The 13,021-nt window shown below is 31.1% G+C and overlaps 1 protein-coding gene across 1 annotated transcript in view; it reads right to left on the bottom strand.

Moving 5' to 3' along the window:
* Window positions 1-12,421, bottom strand: part of LOC127737405 (transcription initiation factor TFIID subunit 9-like) — a 30,492-nt gene extending 18,071 nt beyond the window's left edge. Inside the window, exons 1-3 of the mRNA XM_052248059.1 lie at window positions 12,294-12,421; window positions 6,053-6,189; window positions 3,400-3,540 (exon numbers count right to left, since the gene is read on the bottom strand). Of these exons, the coding sequence (XP_052104019.1) occupies window positions 3,400-3,540; window positions 6,053-6,189; window positions 12,294-12,414 (399 nt within the window). The 5' untranslated portion in view covers window positions 12,415-12,421. The remainder of the gene's footprint in view (window positions 1-3,399; window positions 3,541-6,052; window positions 6,190-12,293) is intronic.
* Window positions 12,422-13,021: the final 600 nt, after the last annotated feature.

Genomic DNA, 13,021 nt, shown 5'->3' with positions numbered 1-13,021 from the left:
GTTAACTGGAAGAAAAACTAAGTCCATTTATAAGTAAAATACGAAAAAAATGGAACAACATTTTAACAAAATTTCCTTCTAGATACTAGCTTTTAATCATAAACAAGCTTCTGTCCAAGTTTGGTACAAATCCAGGATAGTTTAAGAAAGTTGTTAAAATTTTAAAAACTTTAACCACAGAGTGAATGTAATGTTAACTGGCAGAAAAACTAAGTCCATTTATAAGTAAAATACTGAAAAAATGGAATTTTTTTTTACAAAATTTACTTCTGGATACTATCTTATGATCATAAACAAGCTTCTTTCCAAGTTTGGTAGAAATCCAGGACAGTTTAAGAAAGTTATTAAAATTTCAAAAACTTTAACCACAGAGTGAATGTAATGTTTCCTGGCAGAAAAACTAAGTCCATTTATAAGTAAAATACGGATAAAATGGAATTTTTTTTTTACAAAATTTACTTTTGAATATTATCTTTAGATCATAAACAAGCTTCTGTCCAAGTTTGGTAGAAATCCAGGATAGTTTAAGAAAGTTATTAAAATTTTAAAAACTTTAACCACAGAGTGAATATTTGTGGACGCTGCCAACGACGACAACGACGACGACAGAATAGAGGATCGCTATGTCTCCCTTTTTCGACAAAAGTCGAAGGCTCGACAATAATGCTTGTTTTTTTCCCCTTTTTGGCCCCTAATTCCTAAAATTTTGAGGCAATTACCCCCAAAATCAACCACAGCCTTCCCTTTGTGGTATGGTACCTTGCAGTACAATTTCAGAGAGATCCATACACTTGAACACAAGTTATTGTCTGAAAACTGTAAAAATGCTTGTTTTTTGGCCCCAAATTCCTAAACGTTTAGGGCAATTACCCAAAACTCAAACCCAGCTTTCCCTTTGTGATATGGAACCTTGTAGTACAATTTCAAAAAGATCCATACACTTACACACAAGTTATTGTCCTGAAACTAGAAAAATACTTGTTTTTTGCCCCTAATTCCTAAAATTTTGAGTCAATTACCCAAAAAAATCAATCCCAGCCTTCCCTTTGTGGTATGGTACCTTGCAGTACAATTTCAGAGAGATCCATCCACTTGAACACAAGTTATTGTCTTGAAACTAGAAAAATGTTTATTTTTGGCCCCTTATTCCTAAACGTTTTGGGCAATTACCCCCAAACTCAATTCCAGCTTTCCCTTTGTGATATGGAACCTTGTAGTACAATTTCAGAAAGATCCATACACTTACACACAAGTTATTGTCATGAAACTAGAAAAATGATTGTTTTTTCCCCCTTTTTTGGCCCCTAATTCCTAAAATTTTGAGGCAATTACCCCCCAAAGCAATCCCAGCATTCCCTTTGTGATATGGAACCTTATGGTACAATGTCAGAGAGATCCATACACTAACACACAAGTTATTGTCTGGAAGTTACAAAAATGCTTTTTTTGCCCCTAATTCCTTAACTGTTATTACCATAACCCCCAAAATCAATCCCAACCTTCCTTTTGTGGTATTGAACCTTAGGGTAAAATTTCATAGAGATCGATTCACCTAAACTTAAGTTATTGTGAGAAAACCAATGTGTCTTTGGACGACGATGGCGAAGCCAACGTCATACCAATATACGACTGCGTTGTATAAAAATTAAATAACAAATTTTTATTTAAATCAGTGTTCATTTTTCTTTGAGAAAAAATACATTTCCTGTATTCAAATATATATGTACAAATATAATTTATACTGTTAAATATTTCAATATACATTTTTGTAATGGAGAATAAACAAATAAATTTAATTGCACAAAATGCTCATGTTATATAATTTTGTTTAGTGTTTCAAGCAAATTCCTGATAATTGTAATTTAAAGTCATAAGAAACTTCAAATTAAAAAAAAAGTTGAATATGTTTTATATACTTGAATGGCTATGTTTTACTCTAAAAGAAATGAACCTGAACTTTTTTTTAAAAAGATAATCCTTTACATTATCAAAATCTTCATAAATGTACCGATATTGACTTCCCAGACACTAATTTGCCTTTATTTTCCTGATGCAATGACCTTAACTAGGAGACCTCTCATTATAACTTCTGCCACCACACATCACAAGTGCGAGGGCAAAACCGGGATGAAAGAATGTAAAAAAAAGTGCTCTTGAAGGTAAATAGTAATAAAAGATTCTTAAAGAACAAATTTAATACAGCTAAAGATTTTACAACTGTTAAGGAATAGTTTAATTAACAAATGGGAACTTATGGAAAATATAAAAACAAATGTCATGGCTCTTTCAATTCACTTATCTGTCATGTTTTCCACATGCTCTCTTTTTATTGTTTATCAATGTCACGATACGGTAAACTTGGGCAACAAACTCGAAAGTTAATTAGCTTGTGATCAACAACCACAGAATGAAATATTATTTGTCGATAATATGTTATACATGTAGATGTGTAATAAATATAAAAAAAAATGTCCATGGAAGACTTAGTATAGTATATATGCATGCATTGGTTTATTAATTTCGATAACATTAAAATCTCAAGAAACTTGTTTCATATGACTTTAAGTTACGGATGTTCGCTACTCTTGTTTATGACTTTTTGTCAGATAATCAGAATCCAATAGTTTTATCCATGTACTGCCTAGTATAAAAAGTTTGCCTGCTAACTCCTACTTTTCTTTTCATAATTTTATAACATATGAGTTTAAAAAGCCATTTTTAAAAATCTTATAATATCCTTGTTATTTTTTCATAACTTTTGAAAGAAAAAATGTGCCAATGTTAAATGTATAAAAAATTTAGAGAGAATTATCACCTGCCAAATTTTCAATTGATTATATCTCAAAAACAAAGGACACTGACCTTTCATTTTTTCTGCTTTTTAAGTTCTATTATTTACATACTATCCATTTATAACTGTCTTTTAAAAAGCTTGTTATTTTGAAACAGACGAGCAATCATACAAAAGTGACTAAAGCCCTCAAAATCCTAGCTTAAACCCTACCTTTTTGACAAAATCCTAGCTTAAACCCTGCCTTTTTGACAAAATCCTAGCTAAAACCCTGCCTTTTTGACAAAATCCTAGCTAAAACCCTGCCTTTTTGACAGTTAAGTGGTTCATTTGTTTGCTGTTAACCTGCCTTTTTGACAGTTTAGTGGTTCGTTTGTTTGTTGTTAACCTACCTTTTTGACAATTTAGTGGTTCGTTTGTTTGTTGTTAACCTACCTTTTTGACAATTTAGTGGTTCGTTTGTTTGTTGTTAACCTGCCTTTTTGACAATTTAGTGGTTCGTTTGTTTGTTGTTAACCTGCCTTTTTGACAGTTTAGTGGTTCGTTTGTTTGTTGTTAACCTACCTTTTTGACAATTTAGTGGTTTGTTTGTTTGTTTGTTAACCTACCTTTTTGACAGTTCTATGACTGGCCATCTTGTAGTTGGGTGCAGATAAACAGTATCTATCTGGAGGAAGCCTCAGTCCACTGTAAGGTTTAATCAAAGGCAAAGCTTGGCTGTTCTTATGTTTAGCTATATCCATCAAAAGCTGGAAATATTTACAAGAAATAATAATGTACAACCTGTTATTTAGATATTTATCATATTTGAATTTGCCATTTCTTTCCTTCAGTCTTCAAACTTATATATTTAGAAAAAATCAAGACAATAAACTAATATTATTCAAATGTGGCTTACCACATGATTTTGTTAATAGACTCTTTTGAATTATTTCATTGTGTTAATCCAGGACTTTTTACAGCTTACTCTATGTGTATGGTGGGAGTTTTTCATTTTGTTCATCCAGGACCTTTTATAACTTACTCCATGTGTTTGGTAGGAGTTTTCCATTTTGTTCATCCAGGACCTTTTATAACTTACTCAATGTGTATGGTAGGAGTTTTCCATTTTGTTCATCCAGGACCTTTTATAACTTACTCAATGTGTATGGTAGGAGTTTTCCATTTTGTTCATCCAGGACCTTTTATAACTTACTCAATGTGTATGGTAGGAGTTTTCCATTTTGTTCATCCAGGACCTTTTATAACTTACTCAATGTGTATGGTAGGAGTTTTCCATTTTGTTCATCCAGGACCTTTTATAACTTACTCCATGTGTTTGGTAGGAGTTTTCCATTTTGTTAATCCTGGACCTTTTATAACTTACTCAATGTGTATGGTAGGAGTATTCCATTTTATTCATCCAGGACCTTTTATAGCTTACTCCACAAGAATGGTAGGGGTTTTTCTCATTGTTCCTCCTGGACTTTTTAAAGCTTACCCCATGTGTATGGTAGGGGTTTTTCTAATTGTTAATCAAGGACCTTTTATAGCTTACCCTATGTGTATGGTAGGGGTTTTCCATTTTGTTTATAATCCAAGACCTTACATAGCTTACTTCGTGTGTATGATAGGGTTTTTTCTCATTGTTCATCCAGGACCTTTTATAGCTTACTGTGTGTGTATGGTAGGAGTTTTCCATTCTCTTAATCTAGAATCTTTTATAGGTTATCATATGTGTATGGTAGGGGTTTTGTCATTGTTCATCCAGTGACACTTTTCTGCCTAAAAATCTTATACTGAAATGTGTATGACTTAAAAGTATTTATACTCTTAAAGATTTTTTGTGAAAAGAGCAGCAGGATCTTTTATAGCTTTCTCTGTGTGTATGATAGGGTTTTTACTCATTGCTCAACCCGGACCTTTTAACAATGTTTAATAGCTTACTCCGTGTGTATGGTAGGGTTTTTTCAAATTGTTTCTCCCGTACCTTTTAATAGCGTGCTCCATGTGTATGGAAGGGTTTTTTCTCATTGTTTAAGGCCAGATGGTGCTTTTTTTTTTTACACCATGTCCTTTATTCTTATGGAAATACAAATGAATAACTAAACTGTCTATGAATTAAGGCATAACTAAAGTAAATCTGTTCTCGACAAGGTTAATTATGGCCACCTTCATACTGTATACCATGCATGTATACTCTAAGCATGTGTGAACTTTAACAGCCATTTTACATTTTAAATTAACATTTCAAAGAGCCAATGCAAACAACCAGCATTCTTTATTAAATCAATGTGACACTGATAAAATTCTTATCTATTTTACAAAGGTGATTGTGATTTAGTTCCCACTCCTAGAGTGACATACACATATTTAAGTAAAATCAAGAAATGTCATTTGAGAACACCAAAAATTAATTAATACAAAAACCCACAGAAGACTAGCAATCTGCTATGTGCTCAACAGTGGAAATCTAAACAAGTTGTTTCATATCAAAGAGACATGTTTATGAATCAAACATCTGTCAGGGTACAGCTGTTAATTATATTGTATTCTACAAAATGTGTTAAATGGTTGTGTTAGATCAAAAATGCTTATGTCATAGAAAATAATGAATGACATTCCTACACTAAAGTGACCAGGCTTATGATGAATTTAATCATAGTTCACAATTTCAGAGGCTGAACAATTTATTTATGAATATTTTTTTTTTACATACAATTCTCTGTTACAGTGAAAAAAATTGCAAGCAGTTGCAGAGTTGTTGATCAATGAGATAAACCCAACTACACGAAGACCAAATACACACCAAATTGTAAACATACAATCTTTGAACAAGTGTCTATATCAAGTGTCAAGGTCTAATGAGTCAGTATGGTTATGTGAGCGATGAAGGGTAAAGATTGTTTTCATTTAGCAATTTTGTGAATTTTTAAATTAAACATTGTATTTTGCTAGGCAAATTAAAAATTTGAGTTGGAGTTATCTTCCTTGCTCATATTATAATATTGTAACTTAAATATCAAAGTATAACATATCATCAATAAATTGCATGACATTTGACTGGATAGGATCTAAATAATGGTCATTTCACTGCACTATTTTGTTTGGGCTATCAAAGGTAGTGATAAACCTTGGAAGATATAGAAATCAAGTCAGTACTTAGGGTTTTGATTGCATTTCATGCCATCTTTACCAAAAAACAGAGATTATCAAAGATCTGCCAACATAACCAAACTCCCTACTGTAAAAAAAAAAACCTTAAATTACAACTATATTTACATCTCTTGGTGGAGGTGATGTGAAGGAATGGTCCATTCTACATTGTATGGCCAGCTTGACATCATCAGCATCGACAGTTTTCTTGCTAGCATGACTGGAGTATACTCTGGCATCTTCTAATATATCAGATACATATCCTGTTAATTATACAGTCAGATATACATGTATGTTTTGTACATTGTGTCATAGATAACAGGTTTTATTGTGTTTTAGGCTTTTTTTTTGTAATTGAAGTCTACTACATGTATATAATTATAATACCGTGAATAAATAACATCAACAATACCAAATTTACTGTACCAAATGAGCGTTTCAACAAGCAATGTCTCTTAAGTGATGCTGGAAGCCAAAATATTTGAAAATCCAAAATCAATTACAAATGTTGAAGAAAAAACAAACAGGTCTAAATGTAAAACCAAATATAAACAAGGAAACAAATCTATGCACGAGGGAGATACATTCCTCAATTCACAATGATACATTCCTCAATTCACAATGATACATTCCTCAATTCACAATGATACATTTCTCAATTCACAATGATACATTCCTCAATTCACAATGATACATTCCTCAATTCACAATGATACATTTCTCAATTCACAATGATACATTTCTCAATTCACAATGATACATTCCTCAATTCACAATGATACATTCCTCAATTCTGACACAATGATACATTCCTCAATTCACAATGATACATTTCTCAATTCACAATGATACATTCCTCAATTCACAATGATACATTTCTCATTTCACAATGATTTCAAAAATTTGAAAACAGTTAACCTAAATAAAACAATATATAAGTATTTTCGTTCCAATATTGAAGTACCAAATAGTACCAAACTTCCTGCACCAGAAGCGTATTTTGACAATCAGCGTCTCTTCAGTGATGCTAGAGGCAAAATATTTTGAATAAAAATTCAGCAATTTTTCTATTTGTAAACACGCATAACTCTAGAATGGTTGTGTATAAGTTTTATAACATTTGGTTGAGACAAACTAAAGTTTTATAACATTTGGTTGAGACAAACTAAAGTTAGAGAATGGAAACAAAAAATTCAGCAATTTTTATGTTTATAAAGGGACATAACTCAAGAATGGTAAAAGTGTCGCCACCAAATTTCGTACTTAATTTGTATTATGTAGTAACAAGCATTGTGTATAAGCTTCATAACATTTGGTTGAGGCAAACTAAAGTTAGAAAACGGAAACAAAAAATTTGTTCTTGATCTTAGTTTTGTGGTAATGAATATTGTGTATAGGTTTCATAATGTTTGGTTGGGGCAAACTTAAGTTACAGAATGGAAGCTAAAAATTTTGCAATCTTTCAATTTATAAAGGGGCGTAACTCAATAATGGTTAAAGTGACACTACCCAAATTCAACTTGATCTGCGTTTTATCAGTGGAAGTCAAAATTAAACATTGCATTGAATAAAGCATTGATTGTAGTTGATTCAACTATAATCATGGACAAAGGAAGATAACTCTAATTTTAAAAATACTTGATATTTAGAAGAAAATAAAAATTTTGCAATTTTTCCATTTATAGAGGCATAACTCTAGAACCATTAAAGTGACGCCACCAAAATTCAAACTTGATCTGTGTTTTGAGGTAATAAGCATTGTGTATAAGTTTCATAACATTTGGTTGAGGCAAACTTAAGTTAGAGAATGGAAACTAAAATTTTTGCAATTTTTCCATTTATAAAGGGGCATAACTCTAGAACGGTTAAAGTGACGCCACCAATATTCAAACTTGATCTGTGTTTTGTGGTAATGAGCATTGTGTATAAGTTTCATAACATTTGGTTGAGGCAAACTCAAGTTAGAGAACGGAAACCAATTTTGGGACGTATGTACGTACGTACAGACGGACAAGGGTAAAACTTAATGCCCCCACCGCTATGGCGGGGGCATAAAAATCCAAAAGCTACTTTAAACTTTGACGAGATTATAATACCAAACAGGACCAAAGGTTAAGTCAAACTCTGATAAGGAAGCAGATCTATGTCCGAGGGGACAAGGAAGCAGATCTATGTCCTAGGGGACAAGGAAGCAGATCTATGTCCGAGGAGACAAGGAAGCATATCTATGTCCGAGGGGACAAGGAAGCAGATCTATGTCCGAGGGGACAAGGAAGCAGATCTATGTCCGAGGGGACAAGGAAGCAGACCTATGTCCCAGGGGACAAGGAAGCAGATCTATGTCCGACGGGACAAGGAAGCAGATCTATGTCCGAGGCGACAAGGAAGCAGATCTCTACCAGAGGGGACAAGGAAGCAGATCAATGCCTGAGGCGACAAGGAAGCAGATCTATGCCTGAGGGAGATATTTTTTATAATTTAAAATGAATTCCAAAACAGTAAATTTCAATAAAACATTATCCATTTTTTTCCAGCCATGTACATTTTTTGATCATCCTATCATGTACATTGTATGCAAGCTTTCTGTCAAACAGCTGTCTATAAGTGCTGATGTATTTCGAAAGGATGGACTGTGGAACAGACAGGGACCATTACAATATCCCTTGCAGCCCTACTCACACTTGCAGAAACTTTTTAACTGTAAATGCAAAACCAAAATTCTATTGAATGTGATCTGTATTTAATGTTTCATAATATTGCGTTCAAATCTAACAGATTTTCTCAAATGTTAAATTCATATCACCTTATCAAAATTTGAAGGTAAGTGTTATAACTCATTAACAGTAAACAGTCAGATGTACTACTAGAACAAATGATTATCACTTATTTTAGTGATTGCTCAATTTTATGATTTAATTTTTTTTTTTTATAATGAATTTCTTTTTATTTGCACATGAACATAATAGTAATTTATACACATTCTATGCATAATATAATATATGGCAAAAGATGTACAACGGTTTAATAGACAACCATCAATTAATTAATTTAAGAAAGTAATATTAAGTAAACACAGCTGAAATAGTTTGGTACATTGCAGAATATGATTGCAAGACAAAGGTTGCTCAGATAGATACATGTAGTCCATGTTTTTAGTTTATACAACATATGGTGTCTGTTGTTTATCTTTGTTGTTATGACAATAAAAGAGTCCAGGGGTTCCAGCAGTTCTCCCCCCTACTGAGTCATTTATTTTTATAAAATATATATTTTTCTATTAATAAGTTTTCTTTTAAATATTTTTTTAGCGCTATCATATTGGTTTGTTGCAATGATAATTGTCTTCTTTAAATATAGGTAGATTTCCACTGCAGTATGAGCGTAACTTTAGGATACTTAAATTTTGGTTCAAAATTTTAGTAAGTGACAATTGTATATTAAGGTCTTGTTATAAAGAGCTTGTGTTAAATTGTTCAAAATGTATGAATTGGGCAACATATGTAAAAAGATTGATATATAGTCTTGGTATGAATAAATTGTGGGATAATCAGTGGTTGTTAAATGTAGACAGCTCATATTTACCTTTGATAAGACAGCGTTTGTTTGATCAAGCTAACCAAGAGATACATTTTTTATTAGATTCTTCTGCAAAGTGTAGATTATATAAGTATGTGGTAACAAATGTAGTTTTGCAATTTTATTTACAGAAATGCATTCCTGTACTTTTTCGTAAATGTATAACAAGGATTCGTTTGTCTTCACATAACCTTTGTATTTGAAACTGGACGTTATGTTGGTACTAATAGAAATGAAAGAAATTGTATTTTTTGTGATTTAGGAGTAATATAGGATGAATTTCATTTCATCCTTCAATGTAGTAGATATACTGATTTGCGAAAAAATATATAAAAATATATTACTGGTCTAGGCCATCAACTTGTAAGTTAATAGTCCAGTGAAAACACAAAACAGCTTTGTAACTTAGGAAAGTATATACATTTCTCTTTTAAATTACGAAACAGTTTATTGTAATAAAAGATATTTTGTATTGATGAAACTTCTGACGTCAGCTATTGTTAATTATGCATATTGTTAATATTGTTTGTAATATGCCATATCTATACACTGTACATGTATTTGATTATTCTGATGAGCCGTAAGGCTTAAAGATAATAAAGAATTTAGAAATATAGAATTTTAGTAATTAAGCTATTGAAGTGATTTTAATGGGTGTTTAGTATTTTCAAATACAATTATATATATAGTTTAATGAATTTTCCACTAATGGACAAAATTTATTATTCCAGTTTATGCTTAATTCAAAACCAGGTTTTCCCAGTAATTCCCACTAAGCTGAGCAATACTCATAAACTTGATGGACAGACAGACATGAGCATCACTATACATGCCCTCTACAAGACAATTAAATGACATGGATAGGAAACTGTTGATCCTTCATGACAAACTTTAATCCATTTATCATTCTTACTTTAATGTCAAATTCAAAGTTTGCTGTCTGTTTTTGGCATTTTTCTGGAGAACAAAATACTAAAAAAAACTTGAAAAAACTCAGGAACAGGCATTTCGTTCTGGTTATAACGATTTCAAAACCTTTTAACATATATAGCCCTATATATGTAAAATATGTATTTTGGGTGTTAACAAGATGTATGATTATGAATCAGTCTTTAAAACAAGACACATAACATTAATCATTCATTTAGTTGAACTTTATTGTCGACTTAGTTTCAATACATTTTCATTGATACAATGTATGTAATAAGGGAGATAACTTGTGTATTCTTTAATAGTTTAGCATGGGAGAAAATCTGAATAGCCTCAACCATGGTATCAGCAATAATGATTTTGTTGTTTATTGAATTGTTAATAGGTTTTAATTTTGTTTGTTATTTAATTATATGTACATGCTGTATTTGAACAAAAATCATTGTTAATCCTTTTTAATTTATTTCAATGTACTAACTAATTTTAGATATTTCATATGCTCAGAATGATTTGTACCAAAGAGCCTTAAAAGTGAACTTCAAACTATGAAATGATTTTTAGAGCATAATCCTTCTGTTAAAAATGTAATTAATGTCTTTTCTAGGCTTTTAGTCAATACGGCTTATATATGCTTATGTCTTGTAATGTTAAAACAATAAAATCTAGTTTACAGGTTTTTTATTTGTTGCCTTTGGAATTGTAAGGATTACACAATAACCCAAGCTGCAAACACAATCCGTTCACTTTTGATCTTCATTGAGAAATTATCAAAACCCATTATTAACTTACATAAAATATTGATTAATGCATGTAACTACAATCAATAATGATTTAATTAAATGATGTTTATTTAAACACCATCAAATTTTGTATTGCATATTTTATTTAAGGATTTTAATATTACTATCATTACTATCAAAATTCTGAGTCTCACTAATTAGCGAGCGACAAGAAGCGTCAAGAAGACTAATTTAGCATCAAGAAATGTTAATATTAATTATTATAATAAATATAGAAACATGCATTAAAGGGTGTTTTTTTTAATATATGTGTATTTTCATTATAGTACCTATGTAAGAATCGGAAGGGTTGACATATCAAAGATTCAAACCAAATAATAAGATCTTTATTTATTTCAGACTCAAGAGGACCATAAATATATATATAATCACAGTCGCTTGAATTTTAGTGATAAAAGTATTAAAAAAAAAATTGTGATATAATATATATACATGTATGCATGACACAAATTATTCTGTGTATTCTTATTTTAAAATAATTTATATATATATTTTTTTAACTACAAATTCATAACGAAACTGTAGCGCAGCGCTACTAAATAATACAAAATTTGAAACTTTATTAAACAACAAATAATCAGCTGTAAGTAATTGACTTTTTCTATAAAAATTTATTCAATTATCATGATTATTGTTTTGACAAAATGTTTGATAGAATATAAACTTTCTTGTCACTAAACTTGTCTTCTTGTAGCTAACTTTTTCTTCTTGTCGCTAATTTTTTTCTTCTTGTCGCTAATTTTTTTCTTCTTATTGCTAAATTATTGGTGGGACCGCAATTTCTCTGGGATATTTTTGACCCCGTCAGTGTCATGATTGTGATCAGATGCATATTTTACGCTTGTGTGTTTGCTTATCATAAATGTGTATCACGATTATATGCAGCTGTAGAACTTCAGCTTTTGTGGTCATTTGGGATATTTTTTTATATAATTTGCGAAGATGAGGAAGCATCTGACAGTAAAAATTGAAAATGCAGAGCAACAACCAAGTCCAAATTATGTGTCATAATTTAAATTATTGACAAACAGCAAACACAATAAAGATAGGTCAATAATTACTGTAAACAAATTCAAGCATTTGATTAATGACTCGTGGCTCATGTTCAGTAACACCAAGATCTTTCAAAATAGCAGTCATAATTTGAGCATCTCTCGGCAAGCTTTTCGCCGGAGCGGCCATTTTTATTTTTAAAGTCTACTATAAAAGAAGAACCGGTTGGGTTACACTAATGTCCTGACAATGTCCTGACAATGTCCTGACAAAGTCCTGACGGATATGAAAATGCTAATTACGTTTTCATTATATAAAGGATTTACTTTAAATTTGGAACCAAGCAAGATGACAACATTAATCTAATAAATAAAAGAAAAAATATTAAAAAAAATATTTTTAAGAGTTAGAAAACTTGACCTGACCAACTTCGACTTTGAAATCACTAATGTCCTGACCGATATGAAACGGCTAAATACTTTTTTATTATTCACAGGATAGACTTCAAATTCGATATCAAGGAAGATTAAAACATTTAATCCAAAAATATAAGAAAAAAATGAAAAAAAAAAAATTTTTAGAGTTAGAAAACTTGACCTGACCAATACGATTTTGCCGCGACTAATGTCCGGACCGATATAAAACTGCTAATTTCTTTTTTATCTTTGGAAGGATTAACTTCAAATTTAGTAGCAAGGAAGATTTCGACATTTAACAAAGAAATAAAAAGAAATGAAAAGAAAGCAAATATTCAAAAGACCAAAAAACTTGACCTGACCAACATAGGCTATTCACC

Source organism: Mytilus californianus, unplaced genomic scaffold, assembly GCF_021869535.1.
Source record: "Mytilus californianus isolate M0D057914Y unplaced genomic scaffold, xbMytCali1.0.p SCAF_4, whole genome shotgun sequence".
Lineage (NCBI taxonomy): Eukaryota > Metazoa > Mollusca > Bivalvia > Mytilida > Mytilidae > Mytilus > Mytilus californianus.
This window is presented reverse-complemented; position numbering and strand designations above follow the sequence as displayed.